This window comes from Thalassophryne amazonica, chromosome 2 (assembly GCF_902500255.1).
Source record: "Thalassophryne amazonica chromosome 2, fThaAma1.1, whole genome shotgun sequence".
Classification (NCBI taxonomy): Eukaryota; Metazoa; Chordata; class Actinopteri; order Batrachoidiformes; family Batrachoididae; genus Thalassophryne; species Thalassophryne amazonica.
The window spans coordinates 6,951,820-6,978,342 of record NC_047104.1 but is presented as its reverse complement, the minus strand read 5'-3'; the positions used below and the strand labels follow the sequence as shown (position 1 = coordinate 6,978,342).

Here is a 26,523-nt window from a genome sequence, read left to right as displayed (position 1 = left end):
AACTTTTTAATGAAACTACGCTGTTCTTCTGAACAATGTCTTGAACGTCCCATTTTCCTCAGGCTTTCAAACAGAAAAGCATGTTCAACAGGTGCTGGCTTCATCCTTAAATAGGGGACACCTGATTCACACCTGTTTGTTCCACAAAATTGACGAACTCCCTGACTGAATGCCACACTACTACTATTGTGAACACCCCCTTTTTTACTTATAGCCCAATTTCATAGCCTTAAGAGTGTGCATGAATGCTTGGTCTTGTTGGATTTGTGAGAATCTACTGGTACCTTGTTTCCCATGTAACAATAAGAAATATACTCAAAACCTGGATTAATCTTTTTAGTCACATAGCACTACTATTATTCTGAACACTACTGTACATTGCCACCCGCATGATTTTCTCAGACAGCTCATTAAACTCTATGGATTAAAATTCTGAAGGTTTTTATTCCAAGACTGGATGAATTTTGATTTTGTTGGTGATATAATGTGAATCCTATATTCAAATAATAAAATTATAGTGCTGCTGTGAGACAAAGTCAGACAAGGTTCAAAAAGGTATAGTGACTTGAAAATATTCTTGTATATTAATGCATTGGGTTAATTTAATTCAATTAAATACTATCAATTTAAATGAATTAAAATATACAATAGCTGACATTTGTAAAATATCAGCAATAAGTTAAAATATTTGACAGGTTATTAGGCCATTGTGGATAAAATGTAAAAATCATTAGTACCAATAATCAATAAAAACAAACCGTTTGCATACATTTTTATTTGTAGAAAAAAAAAAAAGAATCAGACTGACACTTTTCTTTCAGCCAATAATTTTTCTCAGTATTCAGGATAAATCATTAATGGGGGACAAATTATTCTTACAACAGCATGTACAAAAGAAAAACCAAAATACAATCTGAAAGAAATCTCATCAGCTTCAAATAATTTACAACATGGTAGAAAACTTTTAAATGAGACGTTTGTTCGCTGTTTGGTTCCAGTGGGGTGGGTGGGAGAGAACTGCCACTGAAAAGAAACCACAAACAGAACAACTCCTATTGACACAAAACCTTCATTTGAAGAACAAGTCCCAAAAAACCTTCAAAACTGTGAAGATCGAAGGTTCAAAACATCACGTGACAAATGTGCCTTGATCTGGACTGTTATGTACATGTTTTTGGGCCATCAGAAACTTCAGACTGAGCTTGATTGTTATGTTCATGTTTTTGGGCCAAAAATTAAACTTCAACCTGACCTGGATTGTTATGATCATATTTGTTGGCCATCAGAAACTTCAGACTGATCTGGATTGTTATGATCATATTTGTTGGCCATCAGAAACTTCAGACTGATCTGGATTGTTATGATCATGTTTTTGGGCAATCAGAAACTTCAGACTGATCTGGATTGCAATGATCATATTTTTTGGGCCATCAGAAACTTCAGACTGAGCTGGATTGTTTTGATCATGTTTTGGGGCCATCAGAAACTTCAGACTGATCTGGATTATGTTCATGTTTTTGGGCAAAATTTAAACTTCAACCTGATCTGGATTGGTATTATCATATTTTTGGACCATCAGAAATAAGAGCTGATAAGGATTGTGATGATCATGTTTTTGGGTCATCAGAAACGTCAGACTGACCTGGATTGTTATGCTCATGTTTTTTGGGTCATCAGAAACGTCAGACTGACCTGGATTGTTATGCTCATGTTTTTTGGGTCATCAGAAACGTCAGACTGACCTCAGACATAAAGGCTGATCTGGACTGTGGTTTGATTTCGGTGCTCTCCAAGCTGGCTCCAGCTGGAAAAGAAATATTTTTGTTGTTCTGTACATGCAAAAAGACTGAAAACAAAAAGAGTGAGGTAGATGTATGTTTGAAGGAATGACAAAAACTTCCCCCAAATCACAAAAAAAAAAAAAAAAAAAAAAAAAAAAAAAAAAAAAAATCAACCCACACATTTATCAAAAAGGAAAGAAAAAAAAAAACTTTCAAAGTATTTATACAGTGATTCACACGTCAAAAAGATAAAAATAATATAAATAATAAAGTCATGGAGGAGGACTTTGTCTCTTGGGTTTAAAGTCTGTTCGTTCCACACGGTCTGCTCGTATGTTCAGACCAAACCTGCTGGGACCAATGGGTCACGTTGAACTGCACATCTTCAACATACCGATGTCAAAATAAAGTTAGTTTAACTTAAATGTGTGCTATTGAGATTTAGTGTTTCCATGGTAACACCTCACCAACTCCCCCCAGCCCCATCAAAAGGCTGTTTCACAAATTCTGTAAGAAATCGCACTGAGGTGAATTTAACTTAATGTTGAACACAAAAATCATCAGAATCAGTAATCAGAAAGATAAATAATGTGAATTAATCCAGCAGCAAACAACAAACAAAAAGACACACAAAGTCAAATTATTCTACAAGTTTCTTCAGAAAAAATACATTTTTAAGGCTCACTACGACATTAAATAAACATCTATTTTGCATTTGCGCTTAACCTTGAACCCAGTATTACAGTTACAGAGCACAAACTGCGTTAAGGAGCCACCACAAACAGATCCTGACCCACTTTGGTTCCGCACCGCTCCAGTAACAAACACGGGCCAGAAGAAGAGAAGAATCAGCAGATCACAGAGAATCGCACACGCTCCAGGCTGGATGTCTCTGTGGATGTTTAATTATAATAAAATGGAAGAAAAAAAAATTGAAATTTTTGACCTGAGATTAAGTGAGGACTCTGCGGTGACGGCTGGCACCAGAAGCCACAGGACGACCCACTCATCAGGAATAGCCATGGAGACATTTGTTGACTCTCAGCAGACTCACTAAGAAAGCCAAACTCTGAAATCACCCTGTGGGATCAGGTTCCAAACATCAGACTGACAGGAAGAACACGGCAGTTATCGGTAGGTTGCCGTCCTCACGTCAGACAGAGGCAGAAACTAGAGCCGTCAAAAAAAAACAAAAAAAACAAGGCAAACGCTCCCAACGTTTACACAACGCACAAAAAAGACTTTAAACACTTTTACAAACATAAAAAAAAAAAAAAAAATCCTAACTGTAGTGGAATTGTTCATAGATCCAACCTGTAGAGGTTTTTTTCTCTTCTCATACATAGATTTTAAATTTATTACAACCACAAGAGAAATATGAAATAGCAGCGTCTGAACACGATGAATGTCTCCAAATGTAGAAAAAGTTAGAAAAACTACATAAAAAACAAACAAACAAAGAAACCATCTGCTGTATGTCAAGTGGAATCCAGCAGCTACACCTCTGAACTTGGACCAGGTGAAGTCCACACCCGCTCAAGACGGGCTGCTCCTCACCAATCAATGCCAACTAAACTATTTCCTACAACCAGGATATTTAAACAAATGTGCAACATGCAGGCGTGACACACTTTGATGAACCTGCTACCGTTTCATCACATTTTATTAAATATTCTGATCAAACAGAAAATTTTTAATATATTTATCTGCATTTATTCCTGAACCCGTCTTAAAATTTGGAGTTGCAGCAGCTCTGAGCGGGTCAGTAAACTCATCGGGGGCTTTTCTTTAATCGCTGTATGTTTTATGGACCAGCACTTGTGATGTAACAGCACGTTTATATCAATGTAACAAAGTCTTTCTGATGGCGGTTTTGTGATCAGCTCAGGGAACAAACATAAAGGATGTTTTTTGGATTTTACAACAGCATTTTTTTCCCCGCCCTTCCTTCGAAAATGCAGGAAAATAAAGACTGCAGAAAAGAGAATTTGAAAAAAAGTACAATTTGGCAACTTGTTTGGCAGCTTTAGTCTCTCCACTCGTTTTGTTTTGAAGTGTTTGTAGAGCTGCCAAGACGCCGACTCGGCGCCAGAGATGGTGACCTTCCGGAAGTGCTTCTGCTTCTTCTTCTGTAGACATGTTCAACAGCTTTGCCGTAATGCCCCACCCACAAGTGACCAAAATACCAGTCATTTAGAAAGGCCTACATATGTTCCCTGTTTGGAAATCCATATAAAAAAGTAAAAAAAACAACTTATAAAATAAGTTTAGTAATAAGGATGTTTTCTTCCTTTTCTCTGTTGTCTTCTTGGGCAGCAGGGTCACGTCTGACAGCCAGCTGCTACGAACCAAAATTACAAGAAGATGAAAACGAGTGGGTGGACGTACAGTAGAACATAAACTAACAATGATCTCTGTCATCCAAAGAGTCACTGCTCGTCAGTCGGTAGCCACGCCCAGTTGTTTTTTTTTTTTTTTTTTTTAACGTGAACCTGCCCACTGAGACAGACTGCAGAGCAGCATGTTGCAGGAGACACCATGTGATCAGCAGGCGGAGGATTGTGGGAGTGGCATTGCACGTTCATTTTTGCGTCCTCCGTTCATATGTGCGTACGGCGGCATGTCATCCAGGGGCGTACGCGTTGGCAGGCCCGTTCCCGACAGGCCATTGGCTGCCTGTTGCCCAGACGGCTGCTTGTCCACGGCAGAGGTGGAGGGGCAGGGAGAGGGGGGGGAGCTAGGTGCTAAAGAGGACGCAGGCAGAGCCTCTGGCCCCGGCGAGGGCTGAGTCTGTTGGGGTACTGTGGCTTGTTGTGGCTGGGGGGAAGTGGGAGGGTCCAAAGGAACATCATCCATATTGTCTGTATTGTCCAAGTGGAGCTGAGGAGCAACAAGTGGCTTGTTATCCGTGCTGTAGAAGAAACTAACCTCTGTGAAAGAAGGGTCCAGCTCATCTTTAACGCTGCTGATGATCTCCACGAAAGACGGACGCATCTTAGGGTTATACTGCCAACACATCCGCATCAGCTCGAACCTGCACACACACACACAAGAGAGCCGGTGCCAAATCATCAACATGAAGTCCTATTTGTACTTCCTGCAGCTGTGCATATCATGCTTCTTCTTAAAAATCCAAACCAGTAGATCCCCTCACTGTACAGCGGCAGAGACGCAGACAGCAGCACAGACAGACTGAAACACAGAGCAGTGGACTGACAAGTACGTCTCTTACAGCATGTCGGGGCAGTTCTGTGGATTCTCCAGCAGCCCTCCCTCCATGACAAACCGGAGGACCTGCTCATTGGACAGACCTTGGTACGGCTGCTCTGCCAGAGTGGCAATCTCCCAAAGCACCACCCCAAAGGACCTGCAGAAGGAAAGACGGGCAAAGCTAAAGCTGCAACAAGCACTCAGAACAGAACGTGTGGAAGAAGGTCAAGTTTGAAACATCACACAAGTTGTTTTTTTTTTGTTTGTTTTTTTACCAGACATCAGAGTTCGTGGTGAAGACGCCGTCCTTTAGAGACTCAGGTGACATCCAGCGGACAGGAAGTAAACCTTTACCACCTTTGCGGTAGTAATCTGTCTCATAGATGTCTCTGGTCATGCCAAAGTCTAAAGTACACAGACACAGGAGGAGGACATGAAACACCGACGGTGCCCAGAGTTAGTAAATCATAAATCAATGCTTCAGAATCACAACATGATTAATAATAATCGTAATGATGAATTTCATTTATAATGCACCTTTCATTCATAAAAATTTCAAAGTGCTACAGGAAGAATAAATAAATAAAACCAAGGAAAAGAGATTAAAACAGAAATTCTCAAGATAAAAACAGTCAGTAGAATAGAATAAAAGCAAAATAAAATAATAAAGTGGAATAAAAAGACTAGGATGCAACTGACTGAAATTATTGAGATGTGATAGGCCCATCTAAACAGGTATGTCTTGAGGCTTTAAAAAAAAAAAAAAAAAAAAAAAACTTCAACAGTTTGTGGAGCCCTTAGATGGTCGGGGGGGGGAGTTCCAAATATGAGAGGCAGCTGAACAGAAGGCCCTGTCTCCCATGGTGTGACGTTTGGTGCGAGGGGGACGGAGGAGATTAGTGTTGTATGAACGGAGGGAACGGGAGGATGTGTGAGGATTGAGGAGGTCTTTAAGATGTGTGGGGGCATTGCCATGGACGCACTGGTGGGTGATGAGAGCAATCTTAAAATGGATTCTGCAGGTGATGGGGAGCCAGTGAAAGTCATGAAGTATAGGTGTAATGTGTTCCTGTTAAAGGAACACTAAGAAAAGAAGACTGACCAAAAGCTGCACAGATTTAGTGTCAATGCCACAATTTCAAACAGCAAAATAATTCAGTGAATATGTAAAATCTGAAAGTATATATGTAAAGGTTTGGGCACCCCTGATGATTTACATGATTTTCCTTTATTAATCACTGGTTGTTTGGATCAACAATTTCAGTTAAATATATCGTATAGCAGATGAACACAGCGATATTTGAGAAGTGAAATGAAGTTTTTTAGGATTTACAGAAAGTGTGCAATAATTATTTAAACAAAATTAGGCAGGTGCATAAACTTGGACACCCTTGATTTTAATACATTTGCACCAATTATTGGAACACATAACTGGTTTGGTAAGATCATTGACCCATGACCTCCTTACATAGGTGAATCCAATCATGAGAAAAGGTATTTAAGGTGGCCATTTGCAAATGTTTCTCCTCTTTGCATCTCTTCTAATGAGTGGCAACATGTTAACATACACTGCATGCAAAAACACATTGTTAAAATGGATCGCAAATAAACCGCCAATACTTACAGACTGGCATAAGATTATAGTCAATCTTTTACCCATGGAACACCTGACATACTGGGCTAAATTTGGTATACTTTATAATATTTGGACTCCCTTCCTTGATTATGTGGGACCTACATATTCTGGAAGACACTTCCCAAACCACAGAGTGATTGGGAGGGGCACATAAATGAAAAAAAAAAAGACATGTGACATGATGGTTTGAATAACAATAAATATATGTTTAAAAAAATTCCAGCTCCTTTTAATAAAGAGAACATACAGTATTTATCTTGGGGGGGGGGGGGGGGATTCCATAACAAGTATTTTATTTTCCTTTAAACTGCATTTTCAGGGGGACGTGTGTGCGCATGAGTAAGGCTTTGAAATGACTAAGTTATCTTTGACCTCACATGATGCGCATACACAGGGCGTGCGCGCCAACATCCGTAAGATGTCTCTAAATCACTTCAGGGGTGTTATCTGGTTTCAAAAACAGCACTTTTTAGATTTATAAAGTGTTTACCTCTTGTTAACATTTCCAAAATATATGAAAACCATGTTAGATTTACATAGAAATAAGATGTTTCAGAGAGTTTTCCACCATGTTGGAGAGAGCAGCCAGGTGATGTCACCTGCCTTTCTTTACTCTGATTGGCTGTCACTATGTGCTTCCCAGCATCCCTTGCACATGTCACGGGAAGCCTTCATGTTATCTATGATATTGTTATCAGACACAGTATGGGTCGCTACCGAACACAGTTCAAGGCCATCTGTTCATCTGGATTTTAAACCTTCAATCAATCAATCAATTTTATTTATATAGCGCCAAATCACAACAAACAGTTGCCCCAAGGCGCTTTATATTGTAAGGCAAGGCCATACAATAATTACGGCAAAAACCCCAACGGTCAAAACGACCCCCTGTGAGCAAGCACTTGGCGACAGTGGGAAGGAAAAACTCCCTTTTAACAGGAAGAAACCTCCAGCAGAACCAGGCTCAGGGAGGGGCAGTCTTCTGCTGGGACTGGTTAGGGCTGAGGGAGAGAACCAGGAAAAAGACATGCTGTGGAAGAGAGCAGAGATCAATCACTAATGATTAAATGCAGAGTGGTGCATACAGAGCAAAAGGGAAAGAAACAGTGTATCATGGGAACCCCCCAGCAGTCTAAGTCTATAGCAGCATAACTAAGGGATGGTTCAGGGTCACCTGATCCAGCCCTAACTATAAGCTTTAGCAAAAAGGAAAGTTTTAAGCCTAATCTTAAAAGTAGAGAGGGTGTCTGTCTCCCTAATCTGAATTGGGAGCTGGTTCCACAGGAGAGGAGCCTGAAAGCTGAAGGCTCTGCCTCCCATTCTACTCTTACAAACCCTAGGAACTACAAGTAAGCCTGCAGTCTGAGAGCGAAGCGCTCTATTGGGGTGATATGGTACTATGAGGTCCCTAAGATAAGATGGGACCTGATTATTCAAAACCTTATAAGTAAGAAGAAGAATTTTAAATTCTATTCTAGAATTAACAGGAAGCCAATGAAGAGAGGCCAATATGGGTGAGATATGCTCTCTCCTTCTAGTCCCCGTTAGCACTCTAGCTGCAGCATTTTGAATTAACTGAAGGCTTTTCAGGGAACTTTTAGGACAACCTGATAATAATGAATTACAATAGTCCAGCCTAGAGGAAATAAATGCATGAATTAGTTTTTCAGCATCACTCTGAGACAAGACCTTTCTAATTTTAGAGATATTGCGTAAATGCAAAAAAGCAGTCCTACATATTTGTTTAATATGCGCTTTGAATGACATATCCTGATCAAAAATGACTACAAGATTTCTCACAGTATTACTAGAGGTCAGGGTAATGCCATCCAGAGTAAGGATCTGGTTAGACACCATGTTTCTAAGATTTGTGGGGCCAAGTACAATAACTTCAGTTTTATCTGAGTTTACAAGCATGAAATTAGAGGTCATCCATGTCTTTATGTCTGTAAGACAATCCTGCAGTTTAGCTAATTGGTGTGTGTCCTCTGGCTTCATGGAGAGATAAAGCTGGGTATCATCTGCATAACGATGAAAATTTAAGCAATGCCGTCTAATAATACTGCCTAAGTGAATAAAATTGGTCCTAGCACAGAACCTTGTGGAACTCCATAATTAACCTTAGTCTGTGAAGAAGATTCCCCATTTACATGAACAAATTGTAATCTATTAGATAAATATGATTCAAACCACCGCAGCGCAGTGCCTTTAATACCTATGGCATGCTCTAATCTCTGTAATAAAATTTTATGGTCAACAGTATCAAAAGCAGCACTGAGGTCTAACAGAACAAGCACAGAGATGAGTCCACTGTCTGAGGCCATAAGAAGATAATTTGTAACCTTCACTAATGCTGTTTCTGTACTATGATGAATTCTAAAACCTGACTGAAACTCTTCAAATAGACCATTCCTCTGCAGATGATCAGTTAGCTGTTTTACAACTACCCTTTCAAGAATTTTTGAGAGAAAAGGAAGGTTGGAGATTGGCCTATAATTAGCTAAGATAGCTGGGTCAAGTGATGGCTTTTTAAGTAATGGTTTAATTACTGCCACCTTAAAAGCCTGTGGTACATAGCCAACTAATAAAGATAGATTGATCATATTTAAGATCGAAGCATTAAATAATGGTAGGGCTTCCTTGAGCAGCCTGGTAGGAATGGGGTCTAATAGACATGTTGATGGTTTGGATGAAGTAACTAATGAAAATAACTCAGAACAATCTGAGAGAAAGAGTCTAACCAAATACCGGCATCACTGAAAGCAGCCAAAGATAACGATACGTCTTTGGGATGGTTATGAGTAATTTTTTCTCTAATAGTTAAAATTTTATTAGCAAAGAAAGTCATGAAGTCATTACTAGTTAAAGTTAAAGGAATACTCGGCTCAATAGAGCTCTGACTCTTTGTCAGCCTGGCTACAGTGCTGAAAAGAAACCTGGGGTTGTTCTTATTTTCTTCAATTAGTGATGAGTAGTAAGATGTCCTAGCTTTACGGAGGGCTTTTTTATAGAGCAACAGACTCTTTTTCCAGGCTAAGTGAAGATCTTCTAAATTAGTGAGACGCCATTTCCTCTCCAACTTACGGGTTATCTGCTTTAAGCTGCGAGTGTGTGAGTTATACCACGGAGTCAGGCACTTCTGATTTAAAGCTCTCTTTTTCAGAGGAGCTACAGCATCCCAAGTTGTCTTCAATGAGGATGTAAAACTACTGACGAGATACTCTATCTCACAGAGTTTAGGTAGCTACTCTGCACTGTGTTGGTATATGGCATTAGAGAACATAAAGAAGGAATCATATCCTTAAACCTAGTTACAGCGCTTTCTGAAAGACTTCTAGTGTAATGAAACTTATTCCCCACTGCTGGGTAGTCCATCAGAGTAAATGTAAATGTTATTAAGAAATGATCAGACAGAAGGGAGTTTTCAGGGAATACTGTTAAGTCTTCAATTTCCATACCATAAGTCAGAACAAGATCTAAGATATGATTAAAGTGGTGGGTGGACTCATTTACATTTTGAGCAAAGCCAATTGAGTCTAATAATAGATTAAATGCAGTGTTGAGGCTGTCATTCTCAGCATCTGTGTGGATGTTAAAATCGCACACTATAATTATCTGAGCTAAGCACTAAGTCAGACAAAAGGTCTGAAAATTCACAGAGAAACTCACAGTAACGACCAGGTGGACGATAGATAATAAATAAAACTGGTTTTTGGGACTTCCAATTTGGATGGATAAGACTAAGAGTCAAGCTTTCAAATGAATTAAAGCTCTGTCTGGGTTTTTGATTAATTAATAAGCTGGAATGGAAGATTGCTGCTAATCCTCCGCCTCGGCCCGTGCTACGAGCATTCTGGTAGTTAGTGTGACTCGGGGGTGTTGACTCATTTAAACTAACATATTCATCCTGCTGTAACCAGGTTTCTGTAAGACAGAATAAATCAATATGTTGATCAATTATTATATCATTTACTAACAGGGACTTAGAAGAGAGAGACCTAATGTTTAATAGACCACATTTAACTGTTTTAGTCTGTGGTGCAGTTGAAGGTGCTATATTATTTTTTCTTTTTGAATTTTTATGCTTAAATAGATTTTTGCTGGTTATTGGTGGTCTGGGAGCAGGCACCGTCTCTACGGGGATGGGGTAATGAGGGGATGGCAGGGGGAGAGAAGCGTTTAAGACTACAACTCTGTTTCCTGGTCCCAACCCTGGATAGTCACGGTTTGGAGGATTTAAGAAAATTGGCCAGCTGCTCCATCCAAAGTGGGATGGATGCCGTCTCTCCTAACAAGACCAGGTTTTCCCCAGAAGCTTTGCCAATTATCTATGAAGCCCACCTCATTTTTTGGACACCACTCAGACAGCCAGCAATTCAAGGAGAACATGCAGCTAAACATGTCACTCCCGGTCCGATTGGGGAGGGGCCCAGAGAAAACTACAGAGTCCGACATTGTTTTTGCAAAGTTACACACCGATTCAATGTTAATTTTAGTGACCTCCGATTGGCGTAACCGGGTGTCATTACTGCCGACGTGAATTACAATCTTACCAAATTTACGCTTAGCCTTAGCCAGCAGTTTCAAATTTCCTTCAATGTCGCCTGCTCTGGCCCCCGGAAGACAACTGACTATGGTTGCTGGTGTCGCTAACGTCACATTTCTCAAAACAGAGTCGCCAATAACCAGAGTCTGATCCTCGGCGGGTGTGTCGCCGAGTGGGGAAAAATGGTTAGAAATGTGAACGGGTTGGCGGTGTACATGGGGCTTCTGTTTAGAACTACGTTTCCTCCTCACAGTCACCCAGTTGGCCTGCTTTCCCGGCTGCTCGGGATCTGCCAGAGGGAAACTAACGGTGGCTAAGCTACCTTAGTCCGCACCGACTACAGGGGCCTGGCTAGCTGTAGAATTTTCCACGGTGCAGAGCCGAGTCTCCAATTCGCCCAGCCTGGCCTCCAAAGCTACGAATAAGCTACACTTATTACAAGTACGATTACTGCTAAAGGAGGCCGAGGAATAACTAAACATTTCACACCCAGAGCAGAAAAGTGCAGGAGAGACAGGAGAAGCCACCATGCTAAACCGGCTAAGAGCTAGTAGCTGCGCTAAGCTAGCGGATTCCTAAAAACACACAAAGTGAATAATGTGTAAATAATTTAGAGGTGATTCAGCAGAGGGAGTGCTTTAGTTAAGGCACGTGAAGATTACACTGTGAAACAAATCGTTATCTAGGTAACTAGATCAATCTAACTGCGCAGATTAAACAGCTAACAGATACAGCAAAACACCGCTGTGCTCCGGAACAGGAAGTGATACAATACCGCAGTGACAGCCAACCACCAGTAGAGGCCTTCAGGGGAACTATTATTTTTTTCTGGACAATGCACGCGCATTTGCATACGTGTGAAGAGATGCTATAATTCTATGTGCACCGGATATAATGAGACATGTGATACTGTGAATGACAGAGGCATTGCATTAATGCAACCTAAACCACAGAGGCATCTTCACAGCACACAGGGGGTCCAAATTCACATTAAGCTTTAATTCGCACAGGGGGGCTGTGGTGGTGATCAGCCTTCCCTGGTCACTCTTTACTCAGATTAGAGACATTACAGTAACAATACTGCTGAGCAGCCTGAAAGAAAAGGACGTGCTCTATACACATTCCTGTAAACATGCATTTCCAGGACAAGACGTTTGAAGAGGACGCTCTAAATCTTCTTAAATACCAATAACTGACAGGACACAGGACACGTAGCCCCACATTCGTAGCGGAAATTTGCCAGATTCCCGAGAAGTTGGACATTATATCCAGTGAGCTTGGTCTTTTAACGATTGAGCCCTGAAGCTCATTTAATACCAGATGCTGGTATGTAGATTTCAATTTGATTTCATTTTAAACAACTGTTACTCACTTAAGCCCCTTTCACACATAGCAAGAATGTGCAGGAACCAGGCCAAAATAGAAAATATTTACATAATCAGATGCAGTCGGGAGGAGGGTTGGGTATCGCGAATAAAATGTTGTTGACAAGGTAAACCTGTAAAACCTACTTTTAGTACACAGAAAATTCACAAGAGGTATCAATAAGGGAATCGATAAAGAATCGGATCGACAGGCAGAATCGATAATGGTATCGATATCAATAAAATCTTATCAATACCCATCCCTAGTCGGGAGGGAAACAGGCGTGGTCAGCAGCATCAGAACACATCCAGAATACCTTGTTCACACCTGCATTTATTGTAAATAAATATCTTTTCGTTCACAACCAGCTCTGTTTCCTTGCTCCCAGCATTTGAGTCCATAACCTATACCGGTCCGGTCCGGTCTGAATCTCAAACCATAACACAAACATCTGGATGGCAAACACGGGACAGGAGTGGGAGGAAGCTCTGTGTTCCTCCCTTTGCACAGTCCCTACCGGTGTCGCCGACCGAATGGTCCCCCCTAAAAATCGGTCCGCCCTGCCTTCATTGCGCATGTGTCCACCAATTATCAACTCGTTTCTGCTTCAAACTGCCTGCAGTCATCATCTATCTCAGCGACAGATATCTGAAGCTTTTGTACAACAATCACTTCCGGATAAATTCAGTATTATTTCATCATAAAAGACAGGGGAAGCAATCAGTGCGCCACAGCTACACGAGGTGCTAGCTGATGCATTCACTGCGCATCAGTCATTTCAAAGCGTCACTGATTATCGCATGTTTCTGCTTAAAATGGCCTACTTTCTGCTTAAAACTGACTTTAGAATGATTTAAGAGGTTTTACTTTGTCAATAATTGGTCAATGTTCCCATTTATCCATCTGATAGCCTTTGGTGAAGAGACTGTCTCAAATGAGCTGCTGAGCTCTGAAATGACACATGCGCAGTGGAGGAGGGGCGGACCAATTCTTTAGGGGCGGACTGTTCGGTCTGCAATACCAGTACTGGACACCAGAATACAAACAACGTATGGACCGGACTCACACCATATGTGTCAAAGCCAGCATCGGTGAGGTCACTCACTCACTCACGTAATCATATCTGCGCTTGTCCTCCACTTCCCAGCACTACTGACCTCACGTGTGCGTGTGTGTGCGGGGCACACACGCGCACATGCCACTGGACACCTTTGCTGAAAGTTTGCAGCAGTGTCACACCATGCGTCAGACACAGCCTTTCTATCGAACTTTAATTTCTTTTTTCTTTATTGCTCACTTCAGGAGGACAACACAACTCTGTGCACAGTGATGCCGGTTGGATTATTATTATTGGATTATTATTATTTTTGACATGGTTATTTGCAGCATACAGCAGCTGGGTGAGAGGCTTTTCACCACAGGCTGTAGTTCTTGGATCCTGTGTGCTCTGCGCTGTCCTGGTTCCATGCTGGAGGTGAGTTTCATGTTTAATAATGTTGTCATGGCCTGGTGATATACTTCTACATCACATCTCCTACAGAGTTTAAATGGTGATCAAGTAATAGTTTACAGCGGTGAGATCCATTCAGCTCTGATGCATGCGATGACGCATTACTGCACATGAGACCATGGACAGGTGCAGCAGCACAGGGGGTTTTCGGTTTGATTGCGCACTGTTCACATTCACTGTACATGATAAATGCGTGCCACATACATGTTACATTACATATCAACATTTCCTTCACCCTCCCTTCTCAAGGTGGATCTGCATGTTGAAAATAAATATTTCACTATAAATAACATGTAATACTATAGAGTAAAAACAAACAAAAAAATTTTTAGAAAGAATAAAAACTATGATGTGTGACATAGCAAAACAGTGTTACTGCACATTGATAAGACACTGACATTATTACAGAGTTTGGCAAAGAAACACTCTCTGAATCTGGAGGTGTGTGCTTTGATGGATCCGCAGCACCTTCCAGTGTGTCAGCAGCACAGGAGAGGACATCCGAGATGATAGTGACAAGAAACGTGAATGCGTAAACCCTTCCACACAGTCCCTGTTGATGAACAGGTCAGACAACTTGCTGGCTGGAATGTATGGAGTGACTGTATTAAATGCTGAGCTGAAGTAGCTCCTGCTGTGTTCTCAGTATGTTCTGTGTAGCTGGATGCATGCTGACCTTGATGTATCTTAGAACCAGACTCTCAAAGCATTTCAGCTGTGAGTGCAACCACTGTGTAGTGGTTATATCCATCAGTGCCTGGCTTTTTATGGATGTTGATGAGCTTTGTAAAGACCCCTGTGAGTAGATCGGTATGTTTTGAGTATTTTTCCAGGTACTCCATCAGGGCCAGCCACTTTCCTGCTGTTTAGGCCTCCATACCTGTCTCACTTCATGTTCCAACTGTTAGACAACTACTTGTTTATCCCAAATTAAGTAAATACGTTTGGTGGCATTCACGCAACAGTGAAAGGTAATGTTTATATGTTAACATAAAAAATATTCAGACTGCAGTGAAATGCAGTATTATGTCACATATCTTTAAATATCGCCAACATCATAATAACTGACACAATCTAACTTAAGCAATCAGTTCTATGTATGTGAAAACAATTAACAACAGTGCTCCCCCCTACAGTCTGCTGCTTAATAAGGATAATAATTTGGTACTTGTTAGACACTTCAGTTTCCATTCTCTAGTCTGCCCCTTCTGCCACCTCTGTCCTCCTGACAGTCCTTTACCTCCGATCTTAACAGTGAAGCCTTCAGACACCATGCAGTTCCTGGCTGCGAGATCTCTGTGGACAAACTTGTTGGCATTGAGGTAAGCCATGCCGTCAGCAATCTGACCTGCCATCTGAAGCATGTTCTTTAGAGGAGGGAGAGACAAACTGGACCACTGCTGCTGCAGACACACAAACTACATGAGGAAGAAGATCAGCCATTTACCAAACAACAGCTTGTGACACAATTACTACGACAAGAAATAATCTTTAAAATATTATTTACACATGTAATATACACACAATACAAGGTTAACGGTTTATGACAAAAGTTAGCAAAAGGAAAAAAGAGAACAAATAAAAGTTTCTCGTACAAGTCTTTGAAGTAGCAATCTGCTGCTCAGGCACATTTCTGTCATGGTTTTGAAATTAAAATCTGAGTAAACTAGTCAGGCTTCGTAATGTTAATTGGCTCAAAGGACAGAACAGCAGAGTGATGCAGCCACAGCAGGATAAATGTCACATGTTAAATACCTCCTTTGGTCGAAGGGACCGCAAGTAGCTCTTCAGGTCTCCTCGTGTCATCAGTTCCATGATGACAAGGGTTGGCTGGCCCTGAGAGACCACTCCCAAAAGACGAACCTGGAATATTTACAGCACTCAGGATCATCAAACAACAAAGGACAGTGGACCTCAGAAACTGATACGAACACTGTGTCTGCAAATAACATCAAGTTAAACTGAAGTGATTCAGATTCAGTCCGAGTGCATTCATTCAACTTCAACCGCTTATCCGGGTTCGGGTCGCGGGGGCAACAGCTCCAGCAGGGAACCCCAGACTTCCCTCTCCCATGCCACATTGATCACCTCTGACTGGTGGATCCCAAGGCATTCCCAGGCCAGTGTGGAGATATAATCTATCCACCTAGTCCTGGGTCTTCCCTGGGGTCTCCTCCCAGGTGGACATGCTTGGAACACCTCCCTAGGATGGCGCCCAGGGAGCATCCTTACCAGATGCCTGAACCACCTCAGCTGACTCCTTTCAACGCGAAGGAGCAGTGGCTCTACTCCGAGCTCCCCACGGATGATCGAACTTCTCACCCTATCTCTAAGGGAGACACCAGCCACCCTCCTAAGGAAGCCCATTTCGGCCACTTGTACCCGCCATCTAGTTCTTTTGGTCATGACCATAGGTGAGAGTAGGAACGAAGATTGAGAGCTTCGCCTTTTGCCCCTGCTGCGCCGATTCTTCAGCCAGTCTCATGCTCCATTGTCCTCTCAATCGTGAACAAGATCCCGAGGTACTTGAACTCCTTCGCTTGGGGAAAGACCACATTCCTTACCCGGTGGAGGCAATCCATCGGTTTCCTGCTGAGAACCATGGCCTCAGATTTAGAGGTGCTGATCTTAATCCCAGATGCTTCACACTCAGCTGTGAACTGATCCAGTGAGTGTTGGAGGTCACAAGCCCGGACTACGCCTCGATATCCTGTCCATGAATATCACAAAAATGATTGGTGACAAGGCGCAGCCCTGGCGGAGGCCAACCCCCACCGGAAACAAGTCTGCCTTACTGCAGAGCACCCGAACACAGCTCTCGCTTTGCGAGTACAGAAATTGGATGGCCCTGAGAAGGGACCTCCTCACTCCATACTCTCGCAGCACCTCTCACAGTATCTCCCGGGGTACCCGATCATATGCCTTCACCAAGTCCACAAAACACATGTAGACTGGGTGGGCATACTCCCAGGCACCCTCCAGAATTCTTATAAGAGTGAAGAGCTGGTCAGTTGTTCCACGACCAGAACGGAATCCAAATTGTTCCTCTTCAATCAGAGGCTCCACTATCGGCCAAACCCTATTTTCCAGCACCCTGGAATAGACTTTGCCAGGGAGGCTGAGTAGTGTGATGCCCCCGTAATTGCACACATTCTCTGGTCCCCCTTTTTAAATATGGGGACCACCACCCCAGTTTGCCACTCCTTAGGCACTGTCCCAGACCTCAATGCAATGTTGAAGAGACTGAGGGAGAGACAGGAGAAGCATGGCGGCTTCTCCTGTCTCTCCCGCACTTTTCTGCTCTGGGTGTGAAATGTTTAGTTATTCCTCGGCCTCCTTTAGCAGTAACGGTACTTGTAAAAAGTGTAGCTTATTCGTAGCTTTGGAGGCCAGGCTGGGCAAATTGGAGACTCGGCTCCGCACCGTGGAAAATTCTACAGCTAGCCAGGCCCCTGTAGTCGGTGCGGACCAAGGTAGCTTAGCCGCCGTTAGTTACCCCCTGGCAGATCCCGAGCAGCCGGGAAAGCAGGCTGACTGGGTGACTGTGAGGAGGAAGCGTAGCCCTAAACAGAAGCCCTGTGTACACCGCCAACCCGTTCACATCTCTAACCGTTTTTCCCCACTCGACGACACACCCGCCGAGGATCAAACTCTGGTTATTGGCGACTCTGTTTTGCGAAATGTGAAGTTAGCGACACCAGCAACCATAGTCAATTGTCTTCCGGGGGCCAGAGCAGGCGACATTGAAGGAAATTTGAAACTGCTGGCTAAGGCTAAGCGTAAATTTGGTAAGATTGTAATTCACGTCGGCAGTAATGACACCCGGTTACGCCAATCGGAGGTCACCAAAATTAACATTAAATCGGTGTGTAACTTTGCAAAAACAATGTCGGACTCTGTAGTTTTCTCTGGGCCCCTCCCCAATCAGACCGGGAGTGACATGTTTAGCCGCATGTTCTCCTTGAATTGCTGTCTGTCTGAGTGGTGTCTAAAAAATGAGGTGGGCTTCATAGATAATTGGCAAAGCTTCTGGGGAAAACCTGGTCTTGTTAGGAGAGACGGCATCCATCCCACTTTGGATGGAGCAGCTCTCATTTCTAGAAATCTGGCCAATTTTCTTAAATCCTCCAAACCGTGACTATCCAGGGTTGGGACCAGGAAGCAGAGTTGTAGTCTTACACACCTCTCTGCAGCTTCTCTCCCCCTGCCATCCCCTCATTACCCCATCCCCGTAGAGACGGTGCCTGCTCCCAGACTACCAATAACCAGCAAAAATCTATTTAAGCATAAAAATTCAAAAAGAAAAAATAATATAGCACCTTCAACTGCACCACAGACTAAAACAGTTAAATGTGGTCTATTAAACATTAGGTCTCTCTCTTCTAAGTCCCTGTTGGTAAATGATATAATAATTGATCAACATATTGATTTATTCTGCCTTACAAAAACCTGGTTACAGCAGGATGAATATGTTAGTTTAAATGAGTCAACACCCCCGAGTCACACTAACTGTCAGAATGCTCGTAGCACGGGCCGGGGCGGAGGATTAGCAGCAATCTTCCATTCCAGCTTATTAATTAATCAAAAAGCCAGACAGAGCTTTAATTCATTTGAAAGCTTGACTCTTAGTCTTGTCCATCCAAATTGGAAGTCCCAAAAACCAGTTTTATTTGTTATTATCCATCGTCCACCTGGTCGTTACTGTGAGTTTCTCTGTGAATTTTCAGACCTTTTGTCTGACTTAGTGCTTAGCTCAGATAAGATAATTATAGTGGGCGATTTTAACATCCACACAGATGCTGAGAATGACAGCCTCAACACTGCATTTAATCTATTATTAGACTCTATTGGCTTTGCTCAAAAAGTAAATGAGTCCACCCACCACTTTAATCATATCTTAGATCTTGTTCTGACTTATGGTATGGAAATAGAAGACTTAACAGTATTCCCTGAAAACTCCCTTCTGTCTGATCATTTCTTAATAACATTTACATTTACTCTGATGGACTACCCAGCAGTGGGGAATAAGTTTCATTACACTAGAAGTCTTTCAGAAAGCGCTGTAACTAGGTTTAAGGATATGATTCCTTCTTTATGTTCTCTAATGCCATATACCAACACAGTGCAGAGTAGCTACCTAAACTCTGTAAGTGAGATAGAGTATCTCGTCAAGTTTTACATCCTCATTGAAGACAACTTTGGATGCTGTAGCTCCTCTAAAAAAGAGAGCTTTAAATCAGAAGTGCCTGACTCCGTGGTATAACTCACAAACTCGCAGCTTAAAGCAGATAACCCGTAAGTTGGAGAGGAAATGGCGTCTCACTAATTTAGAAGATCTTCACTTAGCCTGGAAAAAGAGTCTGTTGCTCTATAAAAAAGCCCTCCGTAAAGCTAGGACATCTTTCTACTCATCACTAATTGAAGAAAATAAGAACAACCCCAGGTTTCTTTTCAGCACTGTAGCCAGGCTGACAAAGAGTCAGAGCTCTATTGAGCTGAGTATTCCATTAACTTTAACTAGTAATGACTTCATGACTTTCTTTGCTAACAAAATTTTAACTATTAGAGAAAAAATTACTCATAACCATCCCAAAGACGTATCGTTATCTTTGGCTGCTTTCAGTGATGCCGGTACTTGGTAAGACTCTTTCTCTCCGATTGTCCTGTCTGAGTTATTTTCATTAGTTACTTCATCCAAACCATCAACATGTTTATTAGACCCCATTCCTACCAGGCTGCTCAAGGAAGCCCTACCATTATTTAATGCTTCGATCTTAAATATGATCAATCTATCTTTGTTAGTTGGCTATGTACCACAGGCTTTTAAGGTTGCAGTAATTAAACCATTACTTAAAAAGCCATCACTTGACCCAGCTATCTTAGCTAATTATAGGCCAATCTCCAACCTTCCTTTTCTCTCAAAAATTCTTGAAAGGGTAGTTGTAAAACAGCTAACTGATCATCTGCAGAGGAATGGTCTATTTGAAGAGTTTCAGTCAGGTTTTAGAATTCATCATAGTACAGAAACAGCATTAGTGAAGGTTACAAATGATCTTATGGCCTCGGACAGTGGACTCATCTCTGTGCTTGTTCTGTTAGACCTCAGTGCTGCTTTTGATACTGTTGACCATAAAATTTTATTACAGAGATTAGAGCATGCCATAGGTATTAAAGGCACTGCGCTGCGGTGGTTTCAATCATATTTGTCTAATAGATTACAATTTGTTCATGTAAATGGGGAATCTTCTTCACAGACTAAAGTTAATTATGGAGTTCCACAAGGTTCTGTGCTAGGACCAATTTTATTCACTTTATACATGCTTCCCTTAGGCAGTATTATTAGACGGTATTGCTTAAATTTTCATTGTTACGCAGATGATACCCAGCTTTATCTATCCATGAAGCCAGAGGACACACACCAATTAGCTAAACTGCAGGATTGTCTTACAGACATAAAGACATGGATGACCTCTAATTTCCTGCTTTTAAACTCAGATAAAACTGAAGTTATTGTACTTGGCCCCACAAATCTTAGAAACATGGTGTCTAACCAGATCCTTACTCTGGATGGCATTACCCTGACCTCTAGTAATACTGTGAGAAATCTTGGAGTCATTTTTGATCAGGATATGTCATTCAAAGCGCATATTAAACAAATATGTAGGACTGCTTTTTTGCATTTACGCAATATCTCTAAAATCAGAAAGGTCTTGTCTCAGAGTGATGCTGAAAAACTAATTCATGCATTTATTTCCTCTAGGCTGGACTATTGTAATTCATTATTATCAGGTTGTCCTAAAAGTTCCCTAAAAAGCCTTCAGTTAATTCAAAATGCTGCAGCTAGAGTACTGACGGGGACTAGAAGGAGAGAGCATATCTCACCCATATTGGCCTCTCTTCATTGGCTTCCTGTTAATTCTAGAATAGAATTTAAAATTCTTCTTCTTACTTATAAGGTTTTGAATAATCAGGTCCCATCTTATCTTAGGGACCTCGTAGTACCATATCACCCCAATAGAGCGCTTCGCTCTCAGACTGCAGGCTTACTTGTAGATCCTAGGGTTTGTAAGAGTAGAATGGGAGGCAGAGCCTTCAGCTTTCAGGCTCCTCTCCTGTGGAACCAGCTCCCAATTCAGATCAGGGAGACAGACACCCTCTCTACTTTTAAGATTAGGCTTAAAACTTTCCTTTTTGCTAAAGCTTATAGTTAGGGCTGGATCAGGTGACCCTGAACCATCCCTTAGTTATGTTGCTATAGACGTAGACTGCTGGGGGGTTCCCATGATGCACTGTTTCTTTCTCTTTTTGCTCTGTATGCACCACTCTGCATTTAATCATTAGTGATCGATCTCTGCTCCCCTCCACAGCATGTCTTTTTCCTGGTTCTCTCCCTCAGCCCCAACCAGTCCCAGCAGAAGACTGCCCCTCCCTGAGCCTGGTTCTGCTGGAGGTTTCTTCCTGTTAAAAGGGAGTTTTTCCTTCCCACTGTAGCCAAGTGCTTGCTCACAGGGGGTCGTTTTGACCGTTGGGGTTTTACATAATTATTGTATGGCCTTGCCTTACAATATAAAGCGCCTTGGGGCAACTGTTTGTTGTGATTTGGCGCTATATAAAAAAAATTGATTGATTGATTGAAGAGACGTCTCATCTGAGACAGTCCCTCCACACCCAGAGCCTTCAGCATTTCTTCACGGATCTCATCAACCCCGGGGTCTTGTCACTGCGGAGTTGTTTGACTACCTCAGTGAGTTCCACGAGGGACATTGATGAGGGACATTGATGATAGTCCTCCATCAGCTTCCAGCTCTGCCCCTACTATAGAGGGCACTCTGGTCTGATGCAGGAGTTCCTCAAAGTGTTCCTTCCGGTGCCGGATTACATCTTCAGTTGAGGTCAACAGATTCCCATCATTACTGTAGACAGCTTGGATGGTTCCCCGTTTTCCCCTCCTGAGGTGCCTTACAGTCGGCCAGAAGCACCTTGGTGTCAACCGAATGTCCTTCTCCATGGTTACTCCGAACTCCTCCCACACCCGCTGCTTTGCCTCCCCCACAGTAGAGGCTGCTGCCCTTCTGGCCTGTCAGTACCTTGCAACTGCCTCCAGAGTCCTCTGAGATAACATATCCCGGAAGGACTCCTTCGGTCAGATGGCTTCCCTGACCACCAGTGTCCACTATGGTGTTCGAGGGTTGCCGCCCCTTGAGGCACCTAAGACCTTCAGGCCACAGCTCCCCGCTGCAGCTTCAGTAATGGAAGCTTTGAACATTCTGGTTCAATGCTCCCAACCTCCACAGGGATACTATAAAAGCTCTGCCGGAGGTGTAAGCTGAAGATCTGTCAGACAGTGGGCTCCTCTAGACGTTCCCAGTTCCCCCTGCACTACCCATTTGGGCTTACCAGGTCTGTCCAAAGTCCTTCCCTACCCTCTGATCCAACTCACCACCAAATGGTGATCAGTTGACAGCTCTGCCCCTCTCTTCACCCTAGTGTCCAGAACATGCAGCTTCAGATCAGATGATACGATCACAAAATCGATCATCAATCTTCGGCCTAGGATAATAGATCATTCTTAGATCGAAGACCGAAGATCAGTCCAAGTGCATTTTCAGATAAACTGGAAAAGTGTAGTCAGGTTTACGAGTCCTTAGAATGTAAACTGCTGAGCGTGCGTTACTAACATGAGGTTTGTGAAGCGTCAGCATGTAAACCGCTTAACATGTCACTTGCATACGTACCACATGATGACAGTTGAACTCCTTCATCACAGATGCCTCGTTGAGAAACTCGATCCTCTCCCTCATGCTGGCCAACTCATTGACGGTCTTAATGGCCACGCGGGTCTCAGGCTCATCTTTGACCACGCCTTTTGCCACACCCTCGTAGACCATGCCGAACGATCCCTGTCCAAGCTCTCGGCTCAAAGAGATCTTCTCCCGTGCCACCTCCCACTCATCTGGTACATACACTGCACAGAAACAACTTTGTTATTACATTATTAACATCATTACCTGCTCATGTTTTCATTTATTCTGGATAATTTGTTCTCAGGTTGACATTTAATACAGACCCCTCCCCCCACCCCCTTTTCTCAGGTCACCAACCTCTATACACTCTAAAAACTGTTACTGTGTTCTACTTAGTTTTTTTTTGGTAAAACATTTTTACACTTAAAAATATTGAGTAAATTAAAAAGCTGTGAAATCATTTAAATATACTTGTTGATCTTGGTAAATATAAGCAAAAATATTAAGTATATTAGTTCTTTCCAAATATTCTGAATGAAATTTACCAAACAAATGAAGTATATTTTACTAAGTCAGTATAGCTGTTTCTTACTGTGATATATATGACACCAAGAGTGTGTATACCCAGGAAACTAAAAACTTGCGCTTTAATGAAACTAATAACACTGTGCAGCTAACGGCCACAGACTCCAGAGGAACAAAAGTTTTGTAGGTGTTTACTATCAGTAAAAATATGAAGTAAATATTTTTGAGTTGCTCCGTGTGCGGTTGCACGTATCAGCTTTCACCTACTTCACAACAACATCCACAGCATGTTCACACAAGAACCAGCGACAGCATTTCTCACAGAAGCACTTCACTCACTTTCAGCAGCGCTGAAATATTCCGGGTTGACCGACGCGTACAGGACGCCATTCCCAAGACGGTCACTGTTTCTGGACAACAGAAAAACACAAGAGTTTTCAGTTTATCTTTGAAGTGACTCAGGATTCAGATTAAACAGGGAAAAGTTTTTTTATGTTAAGATGCTTTTGTCAAATTACTGCCTTTTCCATCTGTTACACACACACACCTCTTCTTGTTGAGGACAACCAGCACCGTACCCAGGAAGCAGATGAAGAGGATGATGGCCACAGGAATGAAGATCATGGCGTAGAGGATGTTTTCATGTTCTGTAGGGTCAAACAGGTTGATGGTGACAGTTAATATTGAGTAAAGACCCACAGCCCAACCAGATAGCGACAAATGTTACAAAATCATGACGTACTTTCAGCCACGTAGAGATCCAACGTGTGTGTCCACGAGCCATTGCCAGCCAGTGAAGTGGCTCGGACACGGACTGAATAGTTTCCAGGACTGAGGTTGGACAGCCGAACACCTCGCTGTGCCCGATACGTCTGCCCAGACACACACTCATGCTTCTCAGTCTGACACACACACACACACACACACACACACACACACACACACACACACACACACACACACACACACACACACACACACACACACACACACACACACACACACACACAGACCTGTTACAGAGCTTAAAACAGAGTTTTACATATTAACATAGGACAGAAAAAGATTGTAAAGCAAGTTTTTCTGTTAGTTTTAAATGATTTGTTGCTATAAACAGAGAAATCGAGTCGCTGCTGTTAATTTTATCTGGACCATAAACAGGAAGTACAGGGTTGTTCTTTTCAAAGGATCCACTGACAGGTCAACATGTACTTTTGTGTGACATCTGAAGCCATCAAATTCATTTATTTTTTATTATTTTGGTGGTCTCATTGTCATTAAAATGTCCCATCTATTCCACGTTACTCTTTGGGAGTGTGTCATACCTACAAAAGATGACGAGCTGAATAAGGTGAATAATTCCTGAGTGCAATAATCTCATCTACACTAAAAACTCAATCATCTACACAACAGAAAATATCTGGTATCTCATGAAATGCATTTTTTGCTCTCCCAGATTTTCGTACCTCAGCAGCCAGTTTAAACTTGATTTCATACATAAGGATCAGTCCGTTTGGGTGGGATGGCTCTGGCCAACGCAGAAACACCCAGTCCTCTTGACCCTCCCAGGTCACCGGGCCGGGTATGTCGTCAGCCTTCTCTGCAGAACAACGGGGAGACTCTGTGACCACACAGGTTGTATTCCAAGAACAACTGTTCAATAGCCAACATTTTCCACTAGCGTTCGGCCAAGATCAGTTGACAGGTTTCAGTCTGACATATAAACCAGGTTTTTAAACCTGGTTTATATGTGTCCCAAAAAATATGCAACATTTTATCAGCAAAGAAAATGGTCAAAGCATATGTCTTGGAAATAAATTTATGGCTGGATAGAGAGCTGAAAGGTTGAAGTTTTTCATACCAATGTCAATATTGGCCCTGCATTTTGTCAGTCTAGCATAAAGTCACTGCACCTGTATGACACTCTTGGTCTGGTGCCAAAACTCAATCATTTTTGATTGTAGTATGGTTAATCTTGGCATTTTCCTGAGTCTTGCTTGGCATCAACATAAACTTCAGGGTCTCTGCAAGTAAAAAAGAAATATAAGTGATTAAGTTTGTAGCATTTAAGGGTCAAACCGAGTGTTTTAAATGTTGTATATTTTTTTGGGACACCCTATAGTCTAATCAACAGGTCATGTTCTGACTCACTGTGGTTACACGCACCCTAATAATCAGGAAGAAGGCAGTTGAGTCGTTTTATCACCCGTTAGATATGAAGATGTTTGTGCCCAATATTTTCCGGCCGACGAGGTTCTTCTGCACAGGCATAATATTTGTGAATGCTCGCCACCTCCATAATAACTTAACATCGGAGGTGTTCTCTCAAGAAACAAAGCAGCAGCTATGGAGATTTCAAGAGTTTTAACAAATCCCCTGTTGCTCAGTCAGCTGAGCAGATCTAATTAGTTCAAGGACAAATAGAAAATGGGCAATACTTTGGGTCTCGAGCACCAGAATTGGGAAACACTGCTTTTGGTAAGTCAAAGAATTAAAATTCTTGGTGATTTTTTAATCAGTCTTTGTCTTTTGACCCGCTTACAGAAGTGACCCGACCTGCAGCGTTTCACTTTCCTAACACTGTAACTAAACATATTTCTGACAAAAGTGTTCCCATTCTAACCTGCAGGCTTGGTCCTGGAGAAGACAAATTCTGCAGCGCTGCAACGTTCGACCTGCCGATTGCAAGCGTGAACATCGATTCGATAAACTGTGAAAGGCTGCAAGCCCGAGATCTGCAGCTCCCGTTCTGTCACAGACTGCTCCATGAACTCAAACTCCTGCTCTGCTGGCGCCAGATCCGTTACACTGCCATTACCGGGACTCTGGAGAGGGGGAAGCGTGCTGCTGTTGGTGGATGGATGGCTGAGGTGGGACACGGTGGAGTTGGCAATGCTGAACAGATCTCTACGGCGACGGTCTGGCGGTCTGGAGTTAACAGGAAGTTACAGAGACATAACAGGTGTTGATGTCTGGGACAGAAAAAAAAGCCAGTTGAAAGAGTAATAAAATATTCTCAGGTCCATTAGTATTTGGACAGTGAAGATTTTAGGTATTTTTCCTTTGTGCTCCATCACACAGGAGTGGAAATGAGACACTCACTGTAGTGTTGACTTTCAGCTTCTATTCAATGAGTTTCACAAAAAGTAAATAAATAAATGAATAAAATGAATCACTATTCTCAGTAATTTGCCCTACCGCATTTA

General features: G+C 42.3%; 1 protein-coding gene across 4 annotated transcripts in view; it reads right to left on the bottom strand.

Moving 5' to 3' along the window:
* Positions 1-755: 755 nt before the first annotated feature.
* The window catches only part of LOC117522029 (insulin-like growth factor 1 receptor), a 117,260-nt gene continuing 91,492 nt past the window's right edge, over positions 756-26,523 (bottom strand). Inside the window, exons 11-22 of one of the 4 annotated variants that reach the window (XR_004564124.1) lie at positions 25,941-26,245; positions 24,784-24,917; positions 24,060-24,219; positions 23,865-23,964; positions 23,657-23,727; positions 22,784-23,013; positions 15,804-15,911; positions 15,289-15,466; positions 5,267-5,396; positions 5,014-5,148; positions 1,253-4,815; positions 756-1,201 (exon numbers count right to left, since the gene is read on the bottom strand). Coding sequence is in view for 3 of the 4 variants with exons in the window: in XM_034183400.1 (XP_034039291.1) it covers positions 4,326-4,815; positions 5,014-5,148; positions 5,267-5,396; positions 15,289-15,466; positions 15,804-15,911; positions 22,784-23,013; positions 23,657-23,727; positions 23,865-23,964; positions 24,060-24,219; positions 24,784-24,917; positions 25,941-26,245 (2,041 nt within the window). In the remaining variant the exon portion in view is untranslated. Of the gene's footprint in view, positions 4,816-5,013; positions 5,149-5,266; positions 5,397-15,288; positions 15,467-15,803; positions 15,912-22,783; positions 23,014-23,656; positions 23,728-23,864; positions 23,965-24,059; positions 24,220-24,783; positions 24,918-25,940; positions 26,246-26,523 lie in introns of all 4 variants that reach the window. The other 3 variants (XM_034183400.1, XM_034183416.1, XM_034183409.1) reach the window with 3 other exon arrangements.